The sequence below is a fragment of the Calidris pugnax genome, unplaced genomic scaffold, assembly GCF_001431845.1.
Source record: "Calidris pugnax isolate Ruff unplaced genomic scaffold, ASM143184v1 scaffold41, whole genome shotgun sequence".
In the NCBI taxonomy this organism is placed as follows: domain Eukaryota; kingdom Metazoa; phylum Chordata; class Aves; order Charadriiformes; family Scolopacidae; genus Calidris; species Calidris pugnax.
Window position 1 is genome coordinate 15,654,547 of NW_015094509.1, and position 25,926 is coordinate 15,680,472.

Consider the following 25,926-nt stretch of genomic DNA (forward strand, 5'->3'; position numbering starts at 1 on the left):
AAAGGCACAATAAACTGTCCCCAGAGCCTTCTTCAGGCTGAACAGCCCCAACTCTCTCAGTCTTTCCTCAGAGGAGAAGTGTTCCAGCCATTTGATAATTTTCATGGCCCTCCTCTAGACCCACTTTTACAGCTCCATGTCTTTCTTGTGCTGGGGACTCCAGAACTGGACACAGTACTCCAAGTGGGCTCTCACAAGAGCAGAGCAGAGGAGAAAAAGGGGGAAAGTCACCTCCCTTGACCCTCCGACCACAGATCTTTTGATGCAGCCCAGGATATGGTTGGCCTTCTGGAGTGTAAGTGCACATTTCTGGCTCATGTCCAACTTATCATCTACCAGTATCTGCAAGTCCATCTCCACAAAACTGCTCTCAATCCATTCATTCCCCAGTCTGTATTGATACTGGGGATAATGTATGTATGGATAATGTAAGTGTTGCTGGATAATATAAGTGTTGCTATTGCATCCTATAGACTATAACTTTCTGGGACAAGATTACTACTGTGTACTATCATTCTTCCCCTTTTTATAGCTAAAGCATATGTGGAATACTGATGGCCACAGTCTGTGCTGGCATACTGTAGCACAGTGTCATATATGTGTGTCATATATAAGTGGTTTCCACAACAAAAACCCACTTTACTGCTTAGACTGTTTTAAATCCCATAAAGCAATTCAGCTAAGCAATGAAAAAATATATGGTTCTCAGAGATGACCACCGCCATCTCTCTATAAAACTGGTCCATGCATTCTTCACCTTCAGCCACCTAGTTACCAGCTTTTCCAAAGATAATAATTCTCAGAGACCTTAAAAGATGTTTTTCTTGCATTACATGAGAAGTCAAATAAACAAGGTGGTCCAATATCCATCAGCTATTTCAAAGTAGCCAAATTGGCTATCTTAAGAGAAAGATAACCCGTGGAAGGCTGATAATGGAAAAGTCTCTTTCTAAGCTAAGTCAGTTAGTAGAAAGTTACCTCCACCTTCCAATAATTACCGAAAACGGTTGGTTGGTTGGTTTTGGTTTGGTTTGGTTTTGGTTTTGGTTTTAAATCCTTACCATTTAACTTTGGACTTCCTTGCTAGCTACATGGCTGTCTAACCATTTTTTCCTAACCTGCTAAAACCTTGGCTTCTTCACAATAATGTGAGCATAAGTTCAAGAGACCAGTTGCACCTTGTCTGGAAAAACACTCTCTTTTATTAGTTTAAATTTTCTATCTTCCACTCTCAATGGGTATCTAGAAATGTAACATTATATCAAAATATTCCCAAGAGTGCAGCACAATTGGTGTGAGCTACTGTTCTTTCAGCTTTGTATTTTTAATTACAATGTCAAGCATTTTATTGCTTCAGTGCATTTTATTCATAAAGCAAACTTTTCAGACTGAAAAAAGAAGTTTCCATTTAAATGTCTTGCCTGCTCAGAATCCATCTCTCAGAGCTGAATATCTATTTACCATTACATTCTGCTACATTTTTTTCCAATTATCTTATCTACAAGCTTTGCTGTATTTATTGCCATGTCCCTACTCATGTTCAGTCCGTTTGCAACATTCTACGTATCTTCTGTTTACACCTTAGCTGTATTTATTTTTTGTTCAGTGAAAATTTTCTTGTTAAGATTCATTCAGTTCTGTTATCTGTCTCATCATTTTCCACCTCGATGGCTGGTTCACTATGCTGTCTTTTCTTTTTTTAATTGCCATTGTTCCCTCCTTCAGTCTGCATTGGTCTTTGTTCTTTTTATCTTCTGTTTCCTTATCTCTTCATTGATCTTTGACTAGCACTTATACCTTTTTATTTTCTCTCTCTTTGTAGGGGGAGTGTGTCATCCTATTTGTTTTTGTTCACTGGTCCCTAAATTCTCAAGTGAAATTCCTTCCTTTCTTCTCTTTCCATGCAAATAGTGGAGAAAACTAGAGAACTGTGGATTAGTTTAAAGAAAAATCAATGACTCAGTGATCAGTGGTTTGAAGGTGTTTTCAAAGTGCTGAATCCTTAATTTGATCCTAATCAGCTCACAGTTTCTGCTCTGGTTGCCAATTTGGACAGAAAGTGAACAGTGACGAGAGAAGAAAAGTACGTGTACTTAAGGCATAATAAACAGTCTGAGCAGAAAAAACTCGAAGAGCTACAGTTGCCTCTGATGATAATGGAAAATTTTTGAGGTTCAGTAAATGGTCCATTGTCTCCATATCAACAACTCTTGTTCTATGTCAATATCCAGCAAATCTTCAACAGGAGAGTGGGAAAAAGAAGCTTTGTATGCTTTCAGTTGTCAAATTTAGTTGGAATGAAGACCTGAATTACTACAAATATTCCACTCTGACATGTCTTAAAGGCTTAATAAACAAATAGTAAAAGAGATTTTTTTTTTGGTCAGATTTAATCTAGAACCTCACAGAATTGCCTTTTTTTTATTTTATTAGTACTGAGTCTGCTAACATGAAAAACTTTTACGGTAGTAGATGTGAGGTATGGAACTAACTTAGAGGATAACCCTAATAACAGGATTTGAAATGGCAATAACAGAAGCCAAATAATAACAATACTCAGAAAGGATCTTTATATAGTTTAAGTAAAAAAATAATGCTCATATGAGAAAGAATTCACGAAGAACAAAAGGGTACACATGCATGAAGCAAAATGGAGTTACATACAACAAAGCTGGGATTCAGAAAGGAGAATCAACACTTTGTGGCATTTTGCGCAGACAAAAATAGGCACTAGATCTGGGAACCCTGTACTACATCTTGTACTACTGTAGATCACCTAAAAACAAATGAAATGGGAAAGGAAAGAGCAAATAAATCAAGGGTTAAAGTCAGGAAAATCTGTAAGTGGAAACCCTGACATAACAGAAATGGAGGAAGAGGGAGGCAAAAGCAAGGAATAAATGTGGGGCTTTTTTGTATTCTGGTTTTGATCAGAGATAGTATGAGAAAGATTGGAGCACTTTCTAACACATAACTGCATAACATATTCCTGAAAAAAGTAAGGTAACAAGTTTAGCTGGGAGATAGTAAAGGATGTTACGTACACATAAACCTTCACAGAAAATTAAGGTTAAAGTTCTAAGGACCAGAAAGAGGAAAAAGTCTGAGTCAAAAGAAAAAGATACTGTAGCTACTAGGGTGGCATTAACAAGCTGGAGGTTGCACTGATGTTAGCAGCATAGCCCAATTCCTGCCTGTTTGACCCAGACTTCTGTATATTAAAAGGAAGAACACATGTTCAGCATAGTTAGAATAAGAAATGGAAAGCCAAGCAGAGCTGTTAAATGAGAGCACTAGAATTTTCTGCTATTGCTGACATTCATTCTTTCACTAGCCTTCCTTCTTTGTAAAATTTCTATAAGATAGTTTTGACACTTTAGTCCATGTAATACGTAAATTATAATCCTTCCACTTAAAAAACAGAAAGTTTAATAGGCAAAATCTAGTATTCCAGAAATATATTTTCCCCTTTTAACATTTGTAATTACTAGTATTTTGATAAGTGTTATTTATTTTTTAAGTAAGAAAATGACTAAAGTATCCTTCATTTTATCCTGGTGTGTCTTTGGTTGGTTGGTTGGTTGGTTGGTTTGGTTTGTTTCAATTTATCCCATACCCTGAATGTTTCCCAAAAACATTTTAGATGTAGAAAAGAGGAAGAATGATGCTAGCATTTCAATATTGTAAAATCAAAATAATTTGAATTATTCAGAGAAATTATATCTTAAATTTGTAACTGGTTCTGAGCCAAAACACAATGTTTTATTATGTTGTCAGTATTACCTGGCACATTTATGATGGAAAGACAGGTATCTGACAATGCTATAAGGTCAGGAGCAGGCACTGATAAGGTGACAGCAGGGTGCTCAACCCATCCATGTAGGTGTTCCCTTACTAGCCAGGGAAAGCACTTATCCTGCTCCTAATGTGATCCTCTGGACCAATGAAACAGGTCCAACTCCTATGGCACGGTCAGAGCAGCCAGTCTGGCTTTTTGTCCTGGCATATCCAATAGTTTTCCATGCCTTTTTCAATTAGCATAACTTCAGCCCAGAGCCAAGTAAGCAGCCAACTCACCTCCTACAACCATACAGTATTTAGTATGATTAATATTAAGGATTCATTGCAATTTTACATGTTTCTACTCCCAATTTTTTCTCTGCTGTTAATTAGCTGGACCAAAGAAATTTATTTTAACTTTATCACAGAATCATAGAATCACCATGGTTGGAAGGGACCTCAGAGATCATCGAGTGCAACCTTAAAAACAAACAAAAACAACAACAACAAAAAACCAAAACAAAAAACAACCAACCCCCCCCCCAAAAACACAACACCCCACCACATCACGCCCACCCACAAACCAATAATCTCAGGCACTAGAGCATGCCCTGAAGAGCCACATCTACATGTTTCTTAAATACCTCCAGGGATGGTGACTCCACCACCTCCCTGGGCAGGATGTTCCAGTGCCTGATGACCCTCTCAGTAAAGTAATTCTTCCGAATATCTAATCTAAACCTCCCCTGCCACAACCTCAGACCATTTCCTCTGGTCCTGTCATTATTCACTTGGGAGAAGAGGCCAACACCCACCTCTCTACAACTTCCTTTCAGGTAGTTGTAGAGGGCAATGAGGTCTCCCCTCAACCTCCTCTTCTCCAAACTAAACATGTCCAGTTCCCTCAGCCTCCCCTTGTATGACTTGTTCTGTAGACCCCACACCAGCTTGGTGGCTCTCCTCTGGATGTGCTCCAGCAGCTCAGTGTCCTTCCTGTAGTGAGGGGCCCAGAACTGAACACAGTACTCAAGGTGAGGCCTCACCAGCACCTAGTACAGAGGCACGATGTCTTCCCTACTCCTGCTGGCCACACTATTTCTGATACAGGCCAGGATGCTGTTGGCCTTCTTGGCCACCTGGGCACACTGCTGGCTCATGTTAAGCCAGCTGTCCACCAACACTCCTAGGTCTTTTTCTACTGGTCAGCTTTCCAGCCACTCTTCCCCAAGCCTGTAGAATTGCCTGGGGTTGTTGTGACCAAAATGCAGGACCCAGCACTTGGCCTTATTGAACCTCATCCCATTGGCCTTGGCCCATTGATCCAGTCTGTCCAGATCCCTCTGTAGAGCCTCCGACCCTCAAGCAGATCAACACTCCCACCTAGTTTGGTGTCATCTGCGAACTTACTGAGGGTCCACTAGATAAGTGCATGAGGCTACACTTATCTAGATCATCAATAAAGATATTAAACAAGACTGGCCCCAAAACTGAGCCCTGAGGGACACCACTGGTGACCGGTCACCAACAGGATTTTGCCCCATTAATCACAACTCGCTGGGCACAGCCATCCAGCCAGTTTTTTATCCAGTGAAGGGTACACTTTTCTATGCCATGATTCGCCAGTTTCTCCAGGAGAACACCGTGGGGGACAGTGTCAAAGGCCTTACCAAAGTCCAGGTAGACAACGTCCACAGCCTTTCCCTCATCGAGAAAGAGGGTCACATGGTCATAGAAAGAGATCAAGTTGGTTAAGCAGGACCTCCCTTTCATAAACCCATGCTGGGTGGCCCTGATCCCTTGCCTGCCCTGCACTTGCCGTGAGAGCTGTCCCAAGATGATCCTCTCCATGATCTTTCCTGGTACCAAGGTCAGGCTGACAGGCCTATAGTTTCCCAGATCTTTCTTCCAGCCCTTCCTGTAGATGGGCGTCACATTGGCCACCCTCCAGTCATCTGGTACCTCTCCTGTTGACCAGGATTGTTAATAGATAATGGAGAAAGGCTTGGTGAGCTCTCCTGCCAGCTATGGTATAGTCAGTACCATAAATTCTAAGTGGAGTAATATCTGTTATTCCTTATGCTATGGAATTAAAAAATATTTTACTTTTATTCAAGTTCAGTTTTGAGCTTATTCCTCCGTTACGTGATGACAAATATTTTTTTGAGTAGTTTGCAATACCATTAGCAAAGTATGAGTCTGTTTATTTAGTATGAAATTCAAACATTTGGAAGCACAAAGAGGAAGAGAACATACCCAATTACATTTAACAGTAGGAGCATCCTGAAATTTTAAAGACCGACTTACTAATTTTCTGAAAACTTTATTTCTCTTCAAGTGGTTAGGGAGTAAATGTTAAAAATGTCGGCATACTCAGGAAGTTGGGTGTTTTAGGAAAAAGCAATTCATCGACAGAGAAAAGGCAGTATTTGTCCTCAGTAATTTCAGTTCATTTCTCCTGTGCAGCTCAGAAGCACTGATCAGGTAACCTGTGCATTTGATTCTTGTTTGCCTCAGCAGGGAATGTAGATGGAAAGACAACTTATCTTGCTTAAAAACAAGAGATTAGAAAAGATGAGTATTAGCTCACCTTTTAAACACTGAGAATGTTAAAGCTTCCTTCCATTCAAATTTCTTAAGAGGAAATTAACCATGAGTAAGCAGAGAAAAGTTTTTAATTCATCCTATTAAATATTTGGTCACAGTGACCATTTCAACATTTAAAAATACCTCTGCAGATATGTGCTGGTCTTGCAGGCTCTCATACACAAGCAAAATACATATTTATTAAATGTTCAAAAATTCTAGTTTGTGCTAGTTTGTCATACCTCCACTTTTCATGATTTTTCGATAAGCATATCCATATTTCTTTTCACTTATGCATACAAATGAATAGTTGTTACAAAATGATTATACCTTTTTGCTGACAGTGGAGCTTTCCAAACTTCATACCATATCTGTCCTTTTGAAGACCACACACAGTGAAAGTTTCTGATGTTTTCTGGTAGACTTGTCATTTTCTAAATAATTTTATTTTTAGCTTTAGAAAATACATAATTTTGGTGACTACAAAATTGCTTTCTGACCATAAAAATATGAAAGATTCTTTTAGTCAATGTGAGACAAAAATATGCTGGATTGAAGTATTCAGTTTATCCCAGCAAACTTTAAAATTTAAAATCAATTAAATGGTTAGGTACTGGCAATTTTGGAAAATACATTCCCTTGGAATTGTGAACAGAGCTGGGGTATATAATCACAAATTATTATTCAATTATTTAAACATATTTCTAATATCACACTGCAAGTTGGGGTCATTAATTAGAGCAGAAAACTATATTTTAGAAAACTATATTTTAGAGAACTATTGAATATGACATCTCTTTTAAAACTAGTGTTCAGTTCTAAGCACCTTGCTCAAAAAAAAAAAGAAAAGACAAGCATACTCTGGTATTTACTGATAGTGTTTTATGCATTATGCTCAGAATTTTTTTTTTTTAAAGAAGAAAAAAAACTATTATCCAAGTTGTAAAGTTGCAATACTTGCAAGGAAATGTCAGAATTGACATTACCTTTCTCTCATCCACCTTCATATGCACCATATCACTGTCATTAATAATGCCTTTCAAAATTAATTGTGGTTTTCATACAACTATTCAGCAAGTGACATGAAGAGTACCCAATGAACAATTTGTATGGTTAGCCCCCTATTTTGTATCTAAATCTTGCTTTAAAGGCAAGTATTAAATAATCTCCCAGACTTTTCTATACAGCATCATGACTCTGAGGAAACTAATAGACCTTTTTGGTCCTGACCATCTTCAGCTGGAACTCCCACCCACCACTGCCCATAGCTCCTGAGACTCCATGAGGCATCCAGGCCTTGCTACAGCACTGTCCCTGTTTCTGCCTCCTGTATGAGTCTCTCGGTCCTACTCTGTGAGGACCTTAGCTGGCCATGTTTCTGTTTTACTCACAGCTGGACTCCCTGGAGAGACCCTGGACCTGGTTCATCGCTTGCCATGTAGGGTGCTGTCGATGGACCCTGAGCCGGTCCTCAGCTCTGACCTCCATGTTCAGCCCCTGCAGGATTATGCTCTATCTATGAGAGCACAGCCTGAGCAGGGTCACCCTCAGCTCCTGGCTTGTGCCCCTCGTGGAGCAGCCCTTCTGCCACTCCCAAATATATGGCAGTAGCTACTACAGTGAATTATTTACAAGTCATACTAGAAGATATTTGCATAACATGCAACGAGTATCATCAAATTATTCCAATTGGCTTTTGCAAAACAGTTTATTTATGTGATATTTTATCAGTTCAAATCATACTTTCTCTTATCTTCATTTAAAAGTGAAATTTCTTATCACTAGAGCAAAGAAAACTCGTTTCCCAAGCTGGGCACCCAGAAAATTAAAAACATGTTATTGACATGCTTCTTCAAAAACCTTGGCTGAAGTGATTCATCTAGTATCAGACAAAAGTTATGTGAAAGGCAGCAATCTTGAAAAAATGGAATAGCAGTTCTATCTGGAAATGCAACACTTTCACTCAGAATAGCAGTCAGAAGTATTAGCTACTTTCCAAAATAAGGTGTATACAAAGTTGCAATTTAGAAGTAAAGATATAAAACCAAACCCTGCTTTTTGGTTGCTTGTTTGTTTGTTTGTTGTTTCTGTTTTTTGTTTCTTTTCTTTTTTTGTTTTGTTTTGTTTTTGAGGGAGCTAGATGTATAAGTGTGAAAGAAAGGGTACACAAAAGTCACAAAGATGCACAGGGAGGGCAACAAGAGAGCCCTAAAAATAGACAGTGTCTATACCATGACCCAGAAAGACTCCCAAGTATGAAATTTTGCTGAAAGCTTGGTTCAGATACAGTAGGTAATACAATCTTTCTGCAAGCAGAATTTTTTTTATTAGGTGATTACAAACATTTTATGGAAAGGTATTAATTTTATTGCTTTTAATTCACAGCTTCAAACTATTTTATGTTTTCTCTATTTATAGTTTGAGACAAAGATCTAGCTTATTAAATATGCTTAATCAAGCATATACAGTAACACAAAGATGAAAGTTTGACTGTACACATTCTGTAATGGCCCTATCTGACACGCTTCTCTTCCATTTGTTATTGTTTAGCTGCCATTTAAGTGCCGTCTAAACCAGCTAAGGCTATTAAGCATCCACTAAAGAGAGTCAATGACTGCAAAATTCAACAAGATCCAATTCTGGGGAGGACAATTAAACAAAGAAGTACAAAACTGGAAGAGAATGAAGTCAAAGGCCATGAGGTTCACAAATGGCCTAACTGCAAAATCATTTTCAATGAAACTTCTTTCAATCAAAATATAAAAATAAAAAGAAATAGAGTGTCCTTGCTTGACTTTTTTTTTTTTTAGCTCTCCAGTTATATATTTTACTGCATAGTCCCCTGAAAACATTTTTGTCTGTTACAAAATTAAGCGGAGGGTGACCAGTGTAATCTGATTACACTCTCATTAATGTCAGTAAGTAAAATGATAAAATCTACTGTCATGCTACAAAATTCCCACAAGCAACTGTACCTCAGTAAAACTTTATTTCTTTAAGTTTGTTTGCAAAAAGAATACTCTAGGAAACATCACCTTACTACTTGCTACAGCAATCTGAGAAAATAAATGTCACCATGAAAGATTTAGTAAAGTTTGCATAATTCCACTATCACACTTTCTTAATTTAAAGCCCAATTCTCCACTCACACAAATGTGTACTATTTTTCTACTGCACCCACACGCTGGCAAGATCTTGTAAGTCTTGCAAAAGTAGTCTATTTCAAGACCTGTATGGAGGCTAAATCATCTTTTCCTTTTTAAGTGCTGATTTATTCTATTCTTTTTTACAGGACTCCTTAAGCATTTCCTCACCGGAATGTAGTGCCATCCTAAATTCACAATACCAAAAATTTTGACCATACTCTCAGGATATAAAACTTCTTCATGACAGTATCATAGACCTATACAATCATAGAAGGGTTTGGGTTGGAAGGGACTTTCAAAGATACATAGTTCCAACGTCCTGTCATATGCAGGGACATCTTTCACTAGATCAGGTTACTCAAAGCCCCGTCCCGCCTGACCTTGAACACTTCCGGAGATGGGGATCCACAGCTTCTCTTGGAAACCTTTTCCAGTGTCTCACCACTCTCATCGTAAAAAATTTCTTCCTTATACCTAATGTAAGTCTACCCTCTTTTGTTTTAAAACCATTGCCTCTTGCCCTGTCACTATAGGTAAAATGTCTCTCTCTGTCTCTCTTATAAGACCCCTTAAATTATCAAAAGGCACAATAAACTGTCCCCAGAGCCTTCTTCAGGCTGAACAGCCCCAACTCTCTCAGTCTTTCCTCAGAGGAGAAGTGTTCCAGCCATTTGATAATTTTCATGGCCCTCCTCTAGACCCACTTTTACAGCTCCATGTCTTTCTTGTGCTGGGGACTCCAGAACTGGACACAGTACTCCAAGTGGGCTCTCACAAGAGCAGAGCAGAGGAGAAAAAGGGGGAAAGTCACCTCCCTTGACCCTCCGACCACAGATCTTTTGATGCAGCCCAGGATATGGTTGGCCTTCTGGAGTGTAAGTGCACATTTCTGGCTCATGTCCAACTTATCATCTACCAGTATCTGCAAGTCCATCTCCACAAAACTGCTCTCAATCCATTCATTCCCCAGTCTGTATTGATACTGGGGATAATGTATGTATGGATAATGTAAGTGTTGCTGGATAATATAAGTGTTGCTATTGCAGAATTATTATGTATCCCCCAAGCTGCAGCCTTCCAGAACTCTGAAGTAGACACTGATAAATAATGTTCTGTAACCCATTACACTCTTGATTTTTCAGGTTTTTTCACTCTTGTTATAGCTTTGTGTTAGAAGATGGTCATACACAATTGCACAAAACCCCCACCTATTCTTTCTGTCTTAAATACATTATCTTTTTCCAATCTCTTTCAATAGCCTTCTGTTGCAAAGATTACAAAAATTCCACTGCTGCTAGATCATGCAAACTGAGACGCCCGCAATCTTATATTCAATTTACATTAATTCATCCATGCTCATATGCTTCTTAATAAATTACTTTTTGTTGAAACAAATTTTATATGAAGGCTAGAGTTAATTTAGCACTTACTTTGCCTAGAATTAAAACACATCATATAGGTTAACTAAGGTGCACCTTAAACTCTATATAAGAAATCATAATTTCAAAATATTAGCTTTAACTATTTTCTCAGATATTTTTAAGATATGAATAAAAGTTAGATTTTAATGTTTTTTCTTTACCTTGTCCTAAAGTTTGCAGGATGAGGATGCCCATCATATAACGACAAATAATCATATTCTTCTTCTAGAGCAAAAGACTGAAAGACGATCTGTATTCTGTTTCTTTCTTCTGCTATTATAACCCATGTACAGTTTGCACCATTTGGATATCCATATGGGAAGCCAGGGCTTTCTATAGTGCCATTAAGTCCTTTTAAAGTTCCACCACAGGTATAAATAAATCCTAAAAAAAAAACCAAGGATACAAAGTTAGCAATCCATTTTTATATCAGCCTTCAATAAAATGCACCATTGGAATTCATTATTTCTAAGAAAAAATTATCAAAATATTTCTTTGCAAGTACTGAATTTAGAAAGGTAAAGCCCATGTTTTAATATAAATCCTGATGGCTTAACGCAAAACAACCCCACCCACTTAACAAATGTGTTTTCCATACTGTTTATGTAAAGACATATGGCAGCATCTTTGCAAATAAATACATATAAACAACATCAATGAGTAAATTTGGTTGCCTATGAGGCAAAGTATTTACATTAATTGCCTTTTTTTTTTTTTTCTGTAAAAGGAAGAGAAACAGCCAGAGCAAAGTAAATGAATATTCTTTTGGTTCAGGTACAATACGGATTAGATCTATTAACCTTCTGCTGCTCCTCCAGATTTTGGGACTGGAACAGGCTGAAAGGCTGTTTATTGTGAGCAAGGCTTTTTCAATCAATAATTCTGGTTTATGAAAACTGTGGACTTAAAGACTCAATGTGAATAGCCATCTGTGACATTATTACATTATCTCACTGCATTGGCTATTTGTAACCAGAAAAAATTTAGTTAGCTTTTCTATACTTAAATAAATTATTATGATGAACAACTTACATCTTTTGACTGACCCTCAGTGGGTGTGGTGGTTTAACCCTAGGAGCCAGCTAAACCACACAGAGCCACTGGCTCACTCCCCACTGGTGGGATGAAGAGGGAATCAGACAGGTTAAAAGTGAAAAAAATTCTGAGTTGAGTAAAGACAGCATAATAAATAGATCAAAAGCTGTGCATGTCAGCAAAACAGAATAAGGAATTCATTGGTTACTTTGGCAGGCAGGTGTTTAGCCATCTCCAGGAAAGCAGGGTTCCATTGCACCGAACAGTTACATGGGAAGACAAACACCATAACCCTGAACACTCCCCCCTCCTCTTTCCCTTTCGATCTTCAGTCTTCCTGCTCTCTTATACCTTAATTATTACATCAGTTTTCCTGCTTTGCCTTTTGCACCCCTGAAACTTCTGTTCCCTAAGTGTGCTCAGAGCAAGTGTGCTCCCCTCTGCTAGCAGGGGGATTTCATCAACTGGGAGAAAGCACAAAGCGCTCAGCTACTCAGCACGCTCTTTCAGAGAAACATGACATACATTTCATAACAAACTACAAACAAACAAACCAGATGCCGTCTTTTTAATTACACACACATATCTATATTTGAGCTCATTAAATCATCTTCTTCATGGCACACTCACAAGCTTGTCTTTGTGTTGAGTATTTAAATGTGCAGAGACCCTTTCTCTGAAGCACGAAGCAGAAATCTCTTAAGAAAGATTTTATTCTTTGTATTGCTACGCTGTAAAGTAACTTTTCCTGACAACAGAAGAGAGACACATCCCATTTTTTTATCTTGGCTTTTTCATATTTATTTCCAATGAGAAAATAGGCCTCTTATGAAGTATGATAACTCTTTTACTACAAATATCGCTGTGTCATAGATATATAGGACAGAGAGGGAATGGAGATCATCTAAGAAAGTAATTAGGGCTTTATTTGCCTCATCTGACGTGTATAGCAAATTTTACCTTCTACTGCAAATTAGCTTAGAAATTTCTTTTTCATATCAGTGCCTACGTAATTCCATTTGTTATCAACCTTCATTGCTAGGAGTCTGTTTTATTTATGTCTTTTTGTATCTCCCTCATGTACTCAAACTATTTTAAAATCTCCTTTATGTGTTATTATTTATTATTTAAGCTCAGCTGTTTTATTGAGCACTCTTAAAAAGTCTTTTGGAATACAGTTTGTGTGCAAGTAATTTTACAAAACTAAACTATTTACTATTTAAAGGTTTTCATCCTAGAAATCCAGCACCTCCCACCAAATATAGTTACTGCAATAAGACTTTTAAAATAGCTCTGTGCATATAGTTATCAATTTAATTTTTCCTAGAAATCTCTTGATGATGCCTGCTTCAATTGAATTAGACAAAACTTAGAGAGACCTGAAAATTAAATAGCATGCACTGTGAATTTCTATGCCTCTCCCCAGACCAAGTGTGGAAAGCACAGTGTGAACTTTAACTCAATGTCATAATACAGATCCATAATTCAGAACTTGTGTCACTATTGCTGTGTCTATGTCAGGGTAGCTATCAATTACTTATGTACTATTCTGTTAATTCAATGCAAGCTGTAAAGAACAACTCAAATAGTAGTTCTGTGACCAAAATAAATTTATATTTTTCCAAAACAAGAACAGAGCCAAAACAACAAGGAAGTGCCTTGTGAGATGATACACTACTTATTAAAGAATGTAACGCTTCATATTGGATCCAATAATTGTTACTTATATAATAATCCAATAATTGTTACTATCCACACATGGATATATACATGAAATATAAACTTCCATGACACATAAAAGTTTCACTTACTCCTTTTACTCCATAACTAAGCTCTAACAAAAGAGAATTATTCATATGATGATATAACTTGGATATTTTTCAACTCTAACTAGCAGAAAGTAACATAGCTATGCATGTGCCAGTAGACAAATTTTTAATTCCAAGAATGGAAAAAACAAACAATGAAATTTGATAGCTCTACCCTTTTAGTCTGTAAAATAAAAAAGCCTGCCAGCAGAATCCATAAACATGCACTTTAATCTCTGCTTTCATATGCTAATCCATTCTGTAATGCTCTTCACCTTGGCAAATGAACTTGGTTACATTCAAATAGATAACATGCATTAACTAACTGGTCTGATCACACGTTGAAGACATGACATTTATTTTCATCAAGCAAAATTCATGCTGAAATTACTAGTAACATATACTGTGAACTTTTTCATCTAGCTTTCAGAAATGGCATTCAAAACAGAATTTACTTGCAAACTGTTTTTTATTAAAGAGAAGGTTTGATTCAAAGCATGAGATAAAGAATTTTGAAAAGCTTGAAGTTAGACTGGAAAATAAAGATATTTGTTGAAGTAAGTGTGAAGATGAACACCACCACTCATCATACTCTTTTAACAGTATGAATCAAACTTTCCATTGTATTGTTTTCTACCATATTTTAAAATTCAGATGTTTAATTCTCATCAATTTTACATGGATAAATATTTCTTGAAATCATAAAACACTGCCACTCTTCCCAGTTTCAGTCGTCCTTTGATTCATTGTGAGATTACAGTGACCATTAGTAACACCAATTCTTACTTAATCTATTTATTCAACTTGCAATGGCTTCTAACTAAGCAAGTAATACTTAATGTTATATCCATACCCTTTGCCTTTGGATGCCCCGTAACTGTACTCGGTACACTACAAGATTGTGTTTTGTCTTTTCTTTTCCTCATGACTATTCAATTTACTTTTTAACAACATATTTCCACATCCCTTCCCTTCCATGTACTCCACAACTTCTGTTTAATCTCCTTTGTTTAATATATTCTTTAATAGCAGTCATCACCATAAGATGATTATACTGTGTCTGCATTGATTAACACACTCAGATATTTCTAAGACATCCCTAAGACATGCCTTGTGTACTTCCATTTAAAGAGGTATTCAATATTTGCTATCATTTTCTTTAAGAGCAAACAGAAAATGGAAGATGAATTGTTCACATGCAGCTTTTTTGCTTCTGTAAATTTTCTGATGTCCCGATCTTTCATCTCTTTCACTTACACCCATCTTAAAGCACAGTCAATCATATCTCAAAGTATTCATTAGCCATGTAATCTATGTTCATATCCCTTTCTTTGTGCAGTCTACCTATTTGCAAACTTGTTCTTTTCCCCCAGACGGTGGTCCCCTTTCATTCAGAATCCATCAACTTTACTCACTTGTCTCTCCTGCTCTTTGCATTTTTCTGCAACACCTATTTCTATTTGTGATCTTTGATCACTTTACTCTCTTTGGCAGCAAGGAGCAGTTAATTTTCATGATGACCATAAATCATAAAGGATTTTTCTCCTAGTTCTCTTCTGGAGAATTCTGGAGAATCCGTCCTGAGTAGCAGAAGGCTTAAAGTGGCAAGGCAGCAAAATAAACAACTGGATCTCATTTAACAGAAGCATCCATAACATTTTTGGTGCATATATTGAAATAAATACTTATTGTCATTGTGTCTATTTCTTGTTCTACAACAGAAAACTGTTAAGTCATTTCCTATAACTGAAAACAACGAGGCTCTAATTTCAATAGATTTGCCAGTCTTTGAGGAACTTTAAAAAAGATGTAATATAAATCTACCCCCTGTAAGTCATTTAACAGAGGAAGATTATCACTTTCACAGGAAAATACTGTTTTTTTTCCCTTACCCTAGGCACTTAATTACTTTGGTTCATACATAACTCTTTGACAGGGTATAGCCTTCTGCTTCTATATTAAGAGCATTGCTACAACTGCCACAAATGAGAGTCTGGTTTCAACAAAGTCAGTTGAAATACACTCAGGTTTTTATCTTCAGTATGTAATTAACTTTTCTTCTAAGGCTATTTCAATAGTTCTCTCCTATTTCTCATGTAATATCTCAAATGCCTTACAGACAAGGGATCATCTGTTCCAAAATAACTGCCTCCTTGCTCATGCAGCCAGAGAAGGGTAATCTCTCAGATGTGATAAACATCTGGGCAATTGAACTAGACATAAAACCAAGAGAGGAAATTTGGAATCTCATCACAGAATGAAATAAAAATCTTCTCTGGGATTGAAAGCCTGCCATGCTTAATACCCCTCAGACATACTAGTGCTGCCAAACTTGCAGGGGAATCAGTTTTGTTATGTTTGGGGAGATTGTAGATAGAAATTAAAGGTTTTGGGCATATTTAAAATAATTTGATTTTCAAATAATATCATTTCTGGTCTCAGTGGCATTTGGTCACTCTGCTTCTCTCTCCTGTGTTTAAGAATAAACATTTTGAGCTATGACCTCCTCAATTTAGGAGAATTTATGTGAAAAGTGATTTCATTAGTACTCTGTGCCCTTTTTTCTTCTTCTACCTACTCTTCCTGCAATTCTTCCACTTGAAAAGTGGAAAGTAACCAGCTTAAGAAACCAGAAATTTGTCCAAGAATCTTCCCAGCTGCCCTAAAGACAACACAATATTAAAGGCATGGCTGAAAATGAATTCATGCAGATTTCGTGTTTGATTACATGGGAAAATTTCTCTGGGGAAAAGATATGAACAGAGATTCCACTGTAAAGATCAGTTATTGAAAAAATAATATTTAAACCAAAAGTAACTTCTGTAAAAATTAAGATACATTTAGTACTACACTTTTTAGTTAAATTTCAAATGTCCAAAAACCTTAATTTAAGTTTTCACACTAACTGTAATGTAACAGCAGAACAGTCAATATAATGCTGACTTGAATTCCGTAAATTTAAAGCGCATTGGTATAGACAGTAAACCTCTGTCACTATACAGCTGTTTCATTAATGGGATACATGTCTAATGAGATTTACAAAGACATTCTAGTGAACGAAAAAATAGTAAAGAAAAGCCTAGTCACAGGGTATCACATCTGGTAGTTTGAAATCTTGCAGCAGTTTCAGTTAAGTAACAGAGAACACATCATTGCAAATCTAAGTAACCTGTGTAAATTAGCATACAGCTTTAGAGAAAGGAAAAAACACTTTCCATAATCCTTCTAAAACATCACAGATTTAGTCAAACCCAAAAAGACAGGGGGGACAAGGGGGAAGAAAACCCAGAATGATGAAAAAAGTTCCAGTAAGCATTCAACTAGGAAATAAACATTATCAAATAAATATGATGCTGGTTTGAAGTGACTTCAACAAGATTAGAAAAGACTTTGAAGACTCAGTGCTTGGAAAATCAGGACAAAATTAAGGCTTTTTTTAGGTTTCTGCCAATAGAAACTGAACATAGGAATGGCTCAGTGTTTACTGTATGCTACCACAGACAGTCTTCCTATATTTTATTTCGTTCTTTCAAAAAATAACAGGCAACCTTCTATGGTAGCTAAGATTGCTTTAGATGTAAACAATCTAGAAAGTCTTTTCGTTCACTCACAGGGATTACCTTCAGAAGAGATGTAAATTTTAAAAAAGAAACAAAACCCTTCTTGCTTTAGACCACATGGAAATTCAGACTTTTGAAACCCTTCTCTAAACCTGGAAAGAAAAAAAAATGATCAAACAAAACGTTTCACACTTCTGGAACATTACCATTCTCACTGAGACAGAGGCTTTCTCAGTGAAACATCTATAAAAACCTGATGTCAATCGCTACCCTGTGATGCCATTACTACAGGGTTTGGACCATTGTACCAAATGCACTCCATGCACTCTATAACAGCCTAAACTACTGGAGGGCAGCAAAATTAAAGATGAGATCGGAATTAAAGAAGCAGGAGTTGTAAAAAACAACTATATTCTTTGATCTATTCCAAGCAGTGACAAAACTGAGTTAAATAGGAGACAAATCTGAATTAAATAGGCAGGATCTCAATCCCTTTAGTGAATGTATTAGCAAATACAGTGCCTCTGAAGATGGGCAAACAGAACAGAAGTGAAAAAGAGGAAATACAGTAAGGAACACTAGAGAATAAAGAAAAAAATGTCCTTCCATAAGTAGACACATAGACAAACACACATGGCATTATGGCATCCTGGGCTGGGTTTTCTGTTTTTCATTTTCTAGATTAGATAATAGCGAAAAAAAATGCCACTGCTTCAAAAATCAAAGAGCCACAGAGCATATAATGGTCAAGTGAATGCAGGGAGGTCAGGAGAACTTCTTATGAAGGATTTGACACTATGGGACAGTTTATGACTCAGTTTTTAAAAATGGAGAGAAATGCAAACATTTTAGAAACCAATGATTGTAAATGGTAGATATTTGAGCACAGTATTTCTACAGATTTTTCTGTTTGAAGTACAATTTTATGAGTCAGGAATCTCATATCAATCTACAGATTTTAAACAAATTTTATTTTATATCACTGCCTTTGTTTTTTGAACTTTTAACAGGCATTACCACAGTGTTTGTGCTATTACCTGTTTGTGATTTTAATGATGCATTATTAAACTGAAACCTTGATACTGAGGTATCAAGGGTTTTTCTAAAATGAAACACACCAAAAGCTCCATACGTAAAGTACTCTAGACCAACCACAAAGTTTAGTCAGTAAAAATCTTTTGAACATCAATGTTTTATGTCTGCTTCTTAAAATCATGTATGTTGGAATAGGATTTCCTAAAAAAACCACCACATTTTAAATAAACATTTTAAAAACATAAATTAATTCTTTCTTCGTTTACTCATACTCTTTAAAAAAAGTCATTTTTGACTGAAGTAGCATTTTACTGTGTAGAAAAAATCCTTCTCATCTGTAACTTTACAGACTTTTATGACTTTTTTCAATGCTTTTATGTGTATGAATGCAAAGGTAATTTTTCAGATATTTTCAGTTCTGCTTACTTTTTAATTTTGAATGAATTCCCATTGTACATTTCTGAATTTGCAGTAAGTCAAATTATTAACGTATTTATCATGTACTTCTTTCATAAAACTGTTTTTTTTGTCATAAGCCTTATGTCTTGCCTTGGTTACAGGGCCAAGCAATATAATCAAATGCTATTTCAGATTTTAATTTGGTCCCAATGGTTCCAGGACCATTGAAGCTGTTGTTGTTACTCTACATATTTATTCTGGTCCTTTCCAGAGACAAACTGCTTCATTGGAAAGGGAGCCAGATGAACTACATGTACAGGGGTGTTAAGGAGGAGCCCAGCATATTATGATAAAGTTTTGGGAGCTTATGTGAATAATCAGGTTTTAAACTTCACTTAATGATCAGTTTCCCTGAGCACATGTCCTTACTATGACAGTGAATTACAGAGAGAGGAGCAAGGGAGAGAACATTTACTTATTCGTCTATCCCAGCTGATTTTGCCAGTGTACCAAATGAGATAAAAACCACCACGTAGAGTCATCATCATTAAGAAAAGCTGAATTTCCTCTCTGCCTGGCTAGTTAAAATGTGGAGCTACACTGTGACCATTTGCAGAAAAGGGAAACAGGAATAAATATTTAATCATACCACTGGTGTCGTCTTTTCCCTCCTCCCTTGAAAATAACAAACAGAGAAACAAACAGAACCCCAACCACTCCATGTCAGCATCAAAGAAAAAGCCATTTGTTCTCCAGAAGTGACCAGTTAACCTTTTCCATATTTCTGCCAACAACATTTTCTAACCAAAAATGCTGGATCATCTGAATTTGGGGACAGCAAAAAAGTTAGATGAGAAGGTTATGTGAAAAGTCAGATTAAAGAATTTCTGTAGAAAAGGAATATAGAAAAATTTTTAATGACCGAAAGAAAAGCAGTAAAGGCAAACAGCACAGCACTGAAGTCTTAGAAATGGGAAGCAAAAATATTGAGGTAAACAGTTCTGATTTGGATGATGTAGTTTAACTTGGCATGTAAAAAATTTTGAGAAGAGTTATACTATTCTGTTTTAATAAATTATTCTTGTAAATACTGATATTTTATTATTGGTTAGTTGTCTTCACGTTCATTTGTATGGGACAAAGGAATTTGGCATATTACTCTTTGCAATATCTACTGACTGGAATTTCGACAGGCTTTAGCTAATGTGCCAGGTATTTAGGATTCACAAATGCCTTTTACATGCTACTACCTTATTACTATTGCCATGCAAACCCTTTATGCACAAGAAAAATGTAGATGTCTGATCCGAGTCTTTCTTCTTGGGTTTCATCAGCACAAAAAAAAATGGTGCTAATTATTGCTTGAGACTTAATGATGATTTGTTATATAACAGCCCATGGCACAGCCTTGGACATTCAGTTCCTCCCTCCTATCCATTAATACTCAGCAGGGTCCTGTGTCTCCTCTTATCAAGTAAGCAAAACATAATTTTCTATTAAATTGTGGGACTTTACATCTTTAATTGATGTGCTCCCTGGTTTTAACGTATTTCACTTTTTGGCAACTGTTACTCCAAGTGTCACATCCATTCTAAAGTACTGCTGCCTGCTTTCAGTAGCTAATATTCTGAAATTAATCAGCACCCCCCATTTCTAAAAAAAAAGCTGGTAATAGCGCCCCTGGCTTATCATGGATAATCATCCCCTTTGACATGACAAACTAGCTCTAACAGGAAAGTTATTACTTTGAAACAAATTCTACTGCATTGAAATATTCTCAGTAATAAACTATCTCCATAGAGTATTAAAGCTTGTTGAAGTCTGAACTAGGAGAAGAGAGACCTTTGTGCCTTTCTCAGGTTGAATCAGTCATATTCTCTTTATTTAATAGTCGCAGTGCCTTACCTAACATTTTCAGGCAGGAGGCACTTTTTTTGTAAGTCTTTAAACACTGTGTACTCTGGTTTTTATTTTAGGGTTAAAAATTAAGCATTTGATCCTCTTGGAATCTCGGTATAAATGTAGGCATGTTATTGTGGTTTTGGTTTCTGATTCCCTGCTTTTTTGGAGTAGTTGAAAATGTCTACTTATATAAGAGCAATGACTAGTAAAAAGACAGCCTTTTTCATGGGAAGCATCATTAAAATATTTGATTTTAGTGTACACATGTTTGTACATGCATAAAGACAGATGAGTTGGTAGATTGGTAGTAAGGCAAGCAAAGCACATACGTATAATAGTTCTCTAGGAAACTAAAATGTTCTAACACTCTACACTGTTCACTGTGATAAGGAGATGCTAAGTCTCATCCTGCATAAGGTGTAGGTGTTGTTTATAAGAAGGAAGACTTTTCTTGTAGTTTAGGAAGTCAGAGAGTGGCTTTGCATTGTTGCATGTCATGATTAAAATATTTACTCCTCGCAGGAAGTGGGATTCAGGGAATCTAAAAATGGACTGCAATAAAATTCCTTCCAGAAGAACCTGGAGAGACTTCCTTCAAAGGCTGTGAGTATTTTCTCACAGCAGCTTTGAGAAACATCTGAGTATATTGAAAACACACCAGCCACAATACCAATAGAAACCTTAAGACCACACATGGCAACTTTGTTACCATGGGATTATGTTTAAGATCTTTGTTTAGTTCCTAGATTACAAGAGAAACAGCATCATTTGATCCCTTAAAGTGACAAGCACAATCATACTACAAATGTGTGTGATATTGTTTCACCGTGCTCAGTCCAATGCAAGAACATGGAATTTTGATTGAGTTTTGGTAAAAAAACCCACCAGGTAAGTGAGGAATGGCAGAAAACTGCACCAGAGTCAAAAAACTTTGTGTCAAAGAGCCTGTCTCAGAGGAGATGTGATCATCTTGTGTGAAGCTATTCAGTGATGGTTGGTGCATCTGGAAATAGAATTTATTGGAATGTTTGGATATTACTTTTCTTTTTTGCCATATAATAAAAAATTGTTAAATCAAATTTTCTTGGAATGTATATAGAAATACATTTTTATTAAGGTCTATTAGTGCCAACATGAACTTCTGTCTAACTAAAAGCGACCTACCATGTGATAGTTAGCTCTTCACAGTAATTACTGGGGTATACAAAACTCTATTTCAAGTCCTTGTTCTCCATGTCCTCCCAGTGTATGTGTCCTGCAGAGTACTGGACTTAGGTTACGTCCAAGTCAGCTTAATTCTCATATCTTCTAGGGTGTCTCATCTCTCATTTAAGTTGTTAGGATCAAAGCCAAAGTCTATATTTTGTTTCTGTAAAAGTAGGTTTTTTTTCCCAGCCTTAATTGTTTGTCCAATTACTCTTCTGCCAGTGTATCCAGAATCATCTAACTGCTGAATGCAGTCCAGGGGTTTAAGTCATCTTGATGTTCCAGTACTGACATTTATTCTTCTTTCATCTGCTTACAGATGAAATACAAAGAGCAGAATTTGATTAAAAGTGGGTGTTTACAATGTCCTAACAGCAAGGCTCCTGTTATTATCAGTGGAGTGCTGGACAATAGATTCAGCAGTGCTTAGTCATGTACATCAGACTGTAATCAAATAAACTGACTCCATATAGTCTCCGTTAGCTGTAACACAGATTTAAATGCCTATATCAACTTAAACACCTGCTCTGCAGGTGCCTGGTGTCAAGTAAAGGAATCCTGCCTAAGACGCATCTGCTGTTCGGTATTTTCCAACTATTATATTAATGCCTTTTTTCTTCCCAAGCAAGACAAGGACAGGAGTAAAAACAGGAGAAAGTGGGCAATTTCTTAGAATCCTCAGTATTTACTTGCGATTATAAGTGCAAGGTTCACAGTGCTTGCTTTTAATCTGTCTTTCCTGAAAGACATGAGCACCAGGTAGGTGAGCAGTGCATACTCACTTACCATCTGGTCTCCATTTCTTACTTGCACATTACAACACAGAGTTGCCATTATTGTAGTATGCACAGAGGAATGCAAGATGGTCAGCACTGCAGGGAGAAATCCATCAGCATTATCCATCAGTACTAACTGAAGCCATTGCACCTTGTTGGTAACGGCAGAAGCACCTAGCTCTTTTTTTCATCTCACTCTCCCAGATACAAGAGGTGCAGAAGGTAAGTAGGCTGCTCATTTGTTCTCTCCCTTTGTAGGAAAGGGAGATGCAGGTAGTTCCAGGACAGAGCCTCAGATCCTAAAATCAGATTTATATGTGCACAAGGTGGAGTTGATGGAGAGAGGGCAGTGAAGAGGGAGAGAACAGTGTGAGATAGCAATACTGTTTAACCAGCTCTTCAAAAGAAACACAATGAAAATTGTATCAGTTCTACAGCTGGTGTGAATTAATGCTCTCCACTGGATTTCTTTTTAGGGTGCCCCGGCTCACATTACATCGGTGAGCAACAGCACCAGCTTTAAGGGAACAACCGTAAGCATTTGAACAAGGGCTAGAGAGCAAGAATAGTGCACTGCAAAGCATCTCAACAGTAACCCTCTGTCTTCCTCCTTCCCACACAAAATATCTTCTCTTCTTTTTGTTACAAAACTTCTGTATCTGTGGAAAATGTGATGCAATAATGAATTTTAATTACTGCTTAGTGTGCCAATAGAAATTTCTACAGGAGTGAGGAGTGGTATATTCTTTTCTCTCTTATTTACTATCTCTATAATTAGGACTGTGTGATTATGCTATCAGTGCAGTGAAACGAAAATGGAATCCACACCCAGTATGAATAATTTACCCCGTTTGCATGGAAATTATGGAATTTTCAAACAAAAAATAATTATATTTTCCTGTCTCTCTTAATTACTTTGTTGTAATTTGAGGGATGTGACTAAGTTACTAATGCATTGTAATAAGCTGAAATCAATGCACAGTGAATCTAACAACTTTTAAAAAATAGCACTTAATTCTTGGATGTAAAGGATGTGTTGACTTTGTTGAATTACTGCAACAATCTGAATATGATTTATGTGGAGGGGAGGGAATATAACTGCTGCTCAGTGCATTCAAAAATCCAGATTGCTAGGCTATAATTGTGTGCCACAAAGACAGTGTAATTGTTAATATTGGAAAGGCTCTTTGAATATGTAATATGAAGTGGTATATCAAGGCTAAACATTATTATCATGATTTGGGTTGATTAATAGAGTAACTCTCAGAACTCATCCAAACGCTTAAAGATAGTAGATCTCCATTTAAAGAAGCTGAATATCTCTATGCCCAGATTCTGTGACTGTTTTCAAAGCTTTAAAATTCATTAGAGCTCTCTGAAAGTTCAGTATATGTGCAATAAGAAAATTCATTGAGGACTTTACGGTATTTCAAAGACAAAAGAAATCATGGGGAGCACTCCAAGAAGTTACCTTCAAAAAGAATTTTGCTAGAGTACACTGCATCTGTACTTGTCTGAAAAATGCTTATAAGAACTTAAAGAGGAAATAAGAATTAATTTTAATTGTGACCTGATTTTTTTTAAGTGACACTGGACTTAGTGTATTCAACACCAAATTAAACCCATCCATTAGCTATACTTTGAAATAGATTAGATACTCTAATATTGAGAAATGCTGAGAATAAGCAAGCTCCCAATAAGAATCAAACTGTTAATTTGTAGTTATATTAAATAGTTACATAATGAAAACAGTTATATAATATTAAATCAAGGTATTTTTAGATTTCATTTATTAGATGTATAACACCTTCTGGAGACTGTATTTTCTTTTTTCACTTTAGGATTCTATTCACAAAACAACTTCACAGAGATTGTTCAAAGATCAGAAGATTTTACTTTCTTTCTTTGTTAGTACTTTATTCCCCTATCAACACTTCATAAAAATCTGTATTTTTAATTCTTTACAACATTTTGTCAAAGAAGACCAATCATTAATTGTGAGTAATATCTTCCTAGATGGTTGCAAAACAATTAAGCACATTCTCAACATGACACATTCTCTCCTGCTTTACATGTAGATTTGATTAATATTTTGCTTGTGTAAATCTGTAATCCTAAATGTTCATAGGGTTAATGACCCTATGCGGAGTAATAAACAGCAAGAATAATTGGAAAAAAACTATTTAAAGAGTTGTTCATGCCCCTATGAAATTATGAATTTATTTTTTCCTGTAAACAGGAGTAAATCAAAACAACTTGTTTCTTGCAATTCACAAGCAACTAAAGCTTCTGTTTTCACAAAAATATAAGAAATAGATTCTTATTTTAATTTAAAATCCATAAACATTGAAGACCTCAGTATTATATTAAAGCCAAACTTCGGAAAAAATGTCAGGTAACTGTAGCCTGCTTAACAGACTTCCTTCTGAGTGTTAAGTACTGTACTTAAAATCAAATACAACCCAGTTTTTGAAATAGCACACCACCAAATTTGTGCCACCATTTTGTGCATTCCTTTCACAAGTATTTTTGTACAAATATTCTGTTTGAGTTGTCTTAATGTACTATGTAACAATACAAGAAAAATTAAAATAAAATTATAATACTTATAGAAAGATTTTATATATAATTACCTTTGATGATTAATTTTACTTAGGACACCAAATAGTAAAATTCCCATGTAAGGGGAACATTGTAAACATTACTATATTTCTGTTCTGATGGACAATACTTTAGTATTTTGGTAGGCTTAGCTAGTGTCATTTTTGCGTCTTTATTTTGTGTCATTAAATATTTGCTTCATTCAGTTACTCCATTTTTTTCTTTTTTTAGTATTTACTTCTAGGTTTTTCATGCATTATTTCCTTACTCAAGTCTTCATTGCAATAAATTGTATACTGCTTTTTTTATGCATCAAGGTTTTTTTATGCTTTTTTTTTTTTTTTTTTACAATTTAAAAACTTTAAACACAGTTTGAATACTATTTCTCCAATCTGTCTTCAGATTACTGTGTAAAATGAAAAAAAAAAAAAGTGGTGATAAGTAGTGTTAGGAATAAGATAAAAGAAAATATTGACAACAGTAATTGCTTTTAAAACATATAACTGGAGAAAACATTTGTTATCTGTCTTTTAAACTTCATGTTATGGGAATTTACTTAAGCTAGTAACCTTTCTGTAGCTTGCATTACCTGATACAGGGGAAGATGACATTGAGATATTATAGAGAAACATGCTGGAATATTCCATCTGGCTAAGTTACAAGATTTGCAAAAT

General features: G+C 36.1%; 1 protein-coding gene across 1 annotated transcript in view; it reads right to left on the bottom strand.

Annotated features, from left to right (window-relative positions):
• The window catches only part of CSMD3 (CUB and Sushi multiple domains 3), a 600,957-nt gene that overhangs the window by 495,614 nt on the left and 79,417 nt on the right, over positions 1 to 25,926 (bottom strand). The window contains exon 2 of the mRNA XM_014965576.1: positions 11,092 to 11,314. Within this exon, the coding sequence (XP_014821062.1) occupies positions 11,092 to 11,314 (223 nt within the window). The remainder of the gene's footprint in view (positions 1 to 11,091; positions 11,315 to 25,926) is intronic.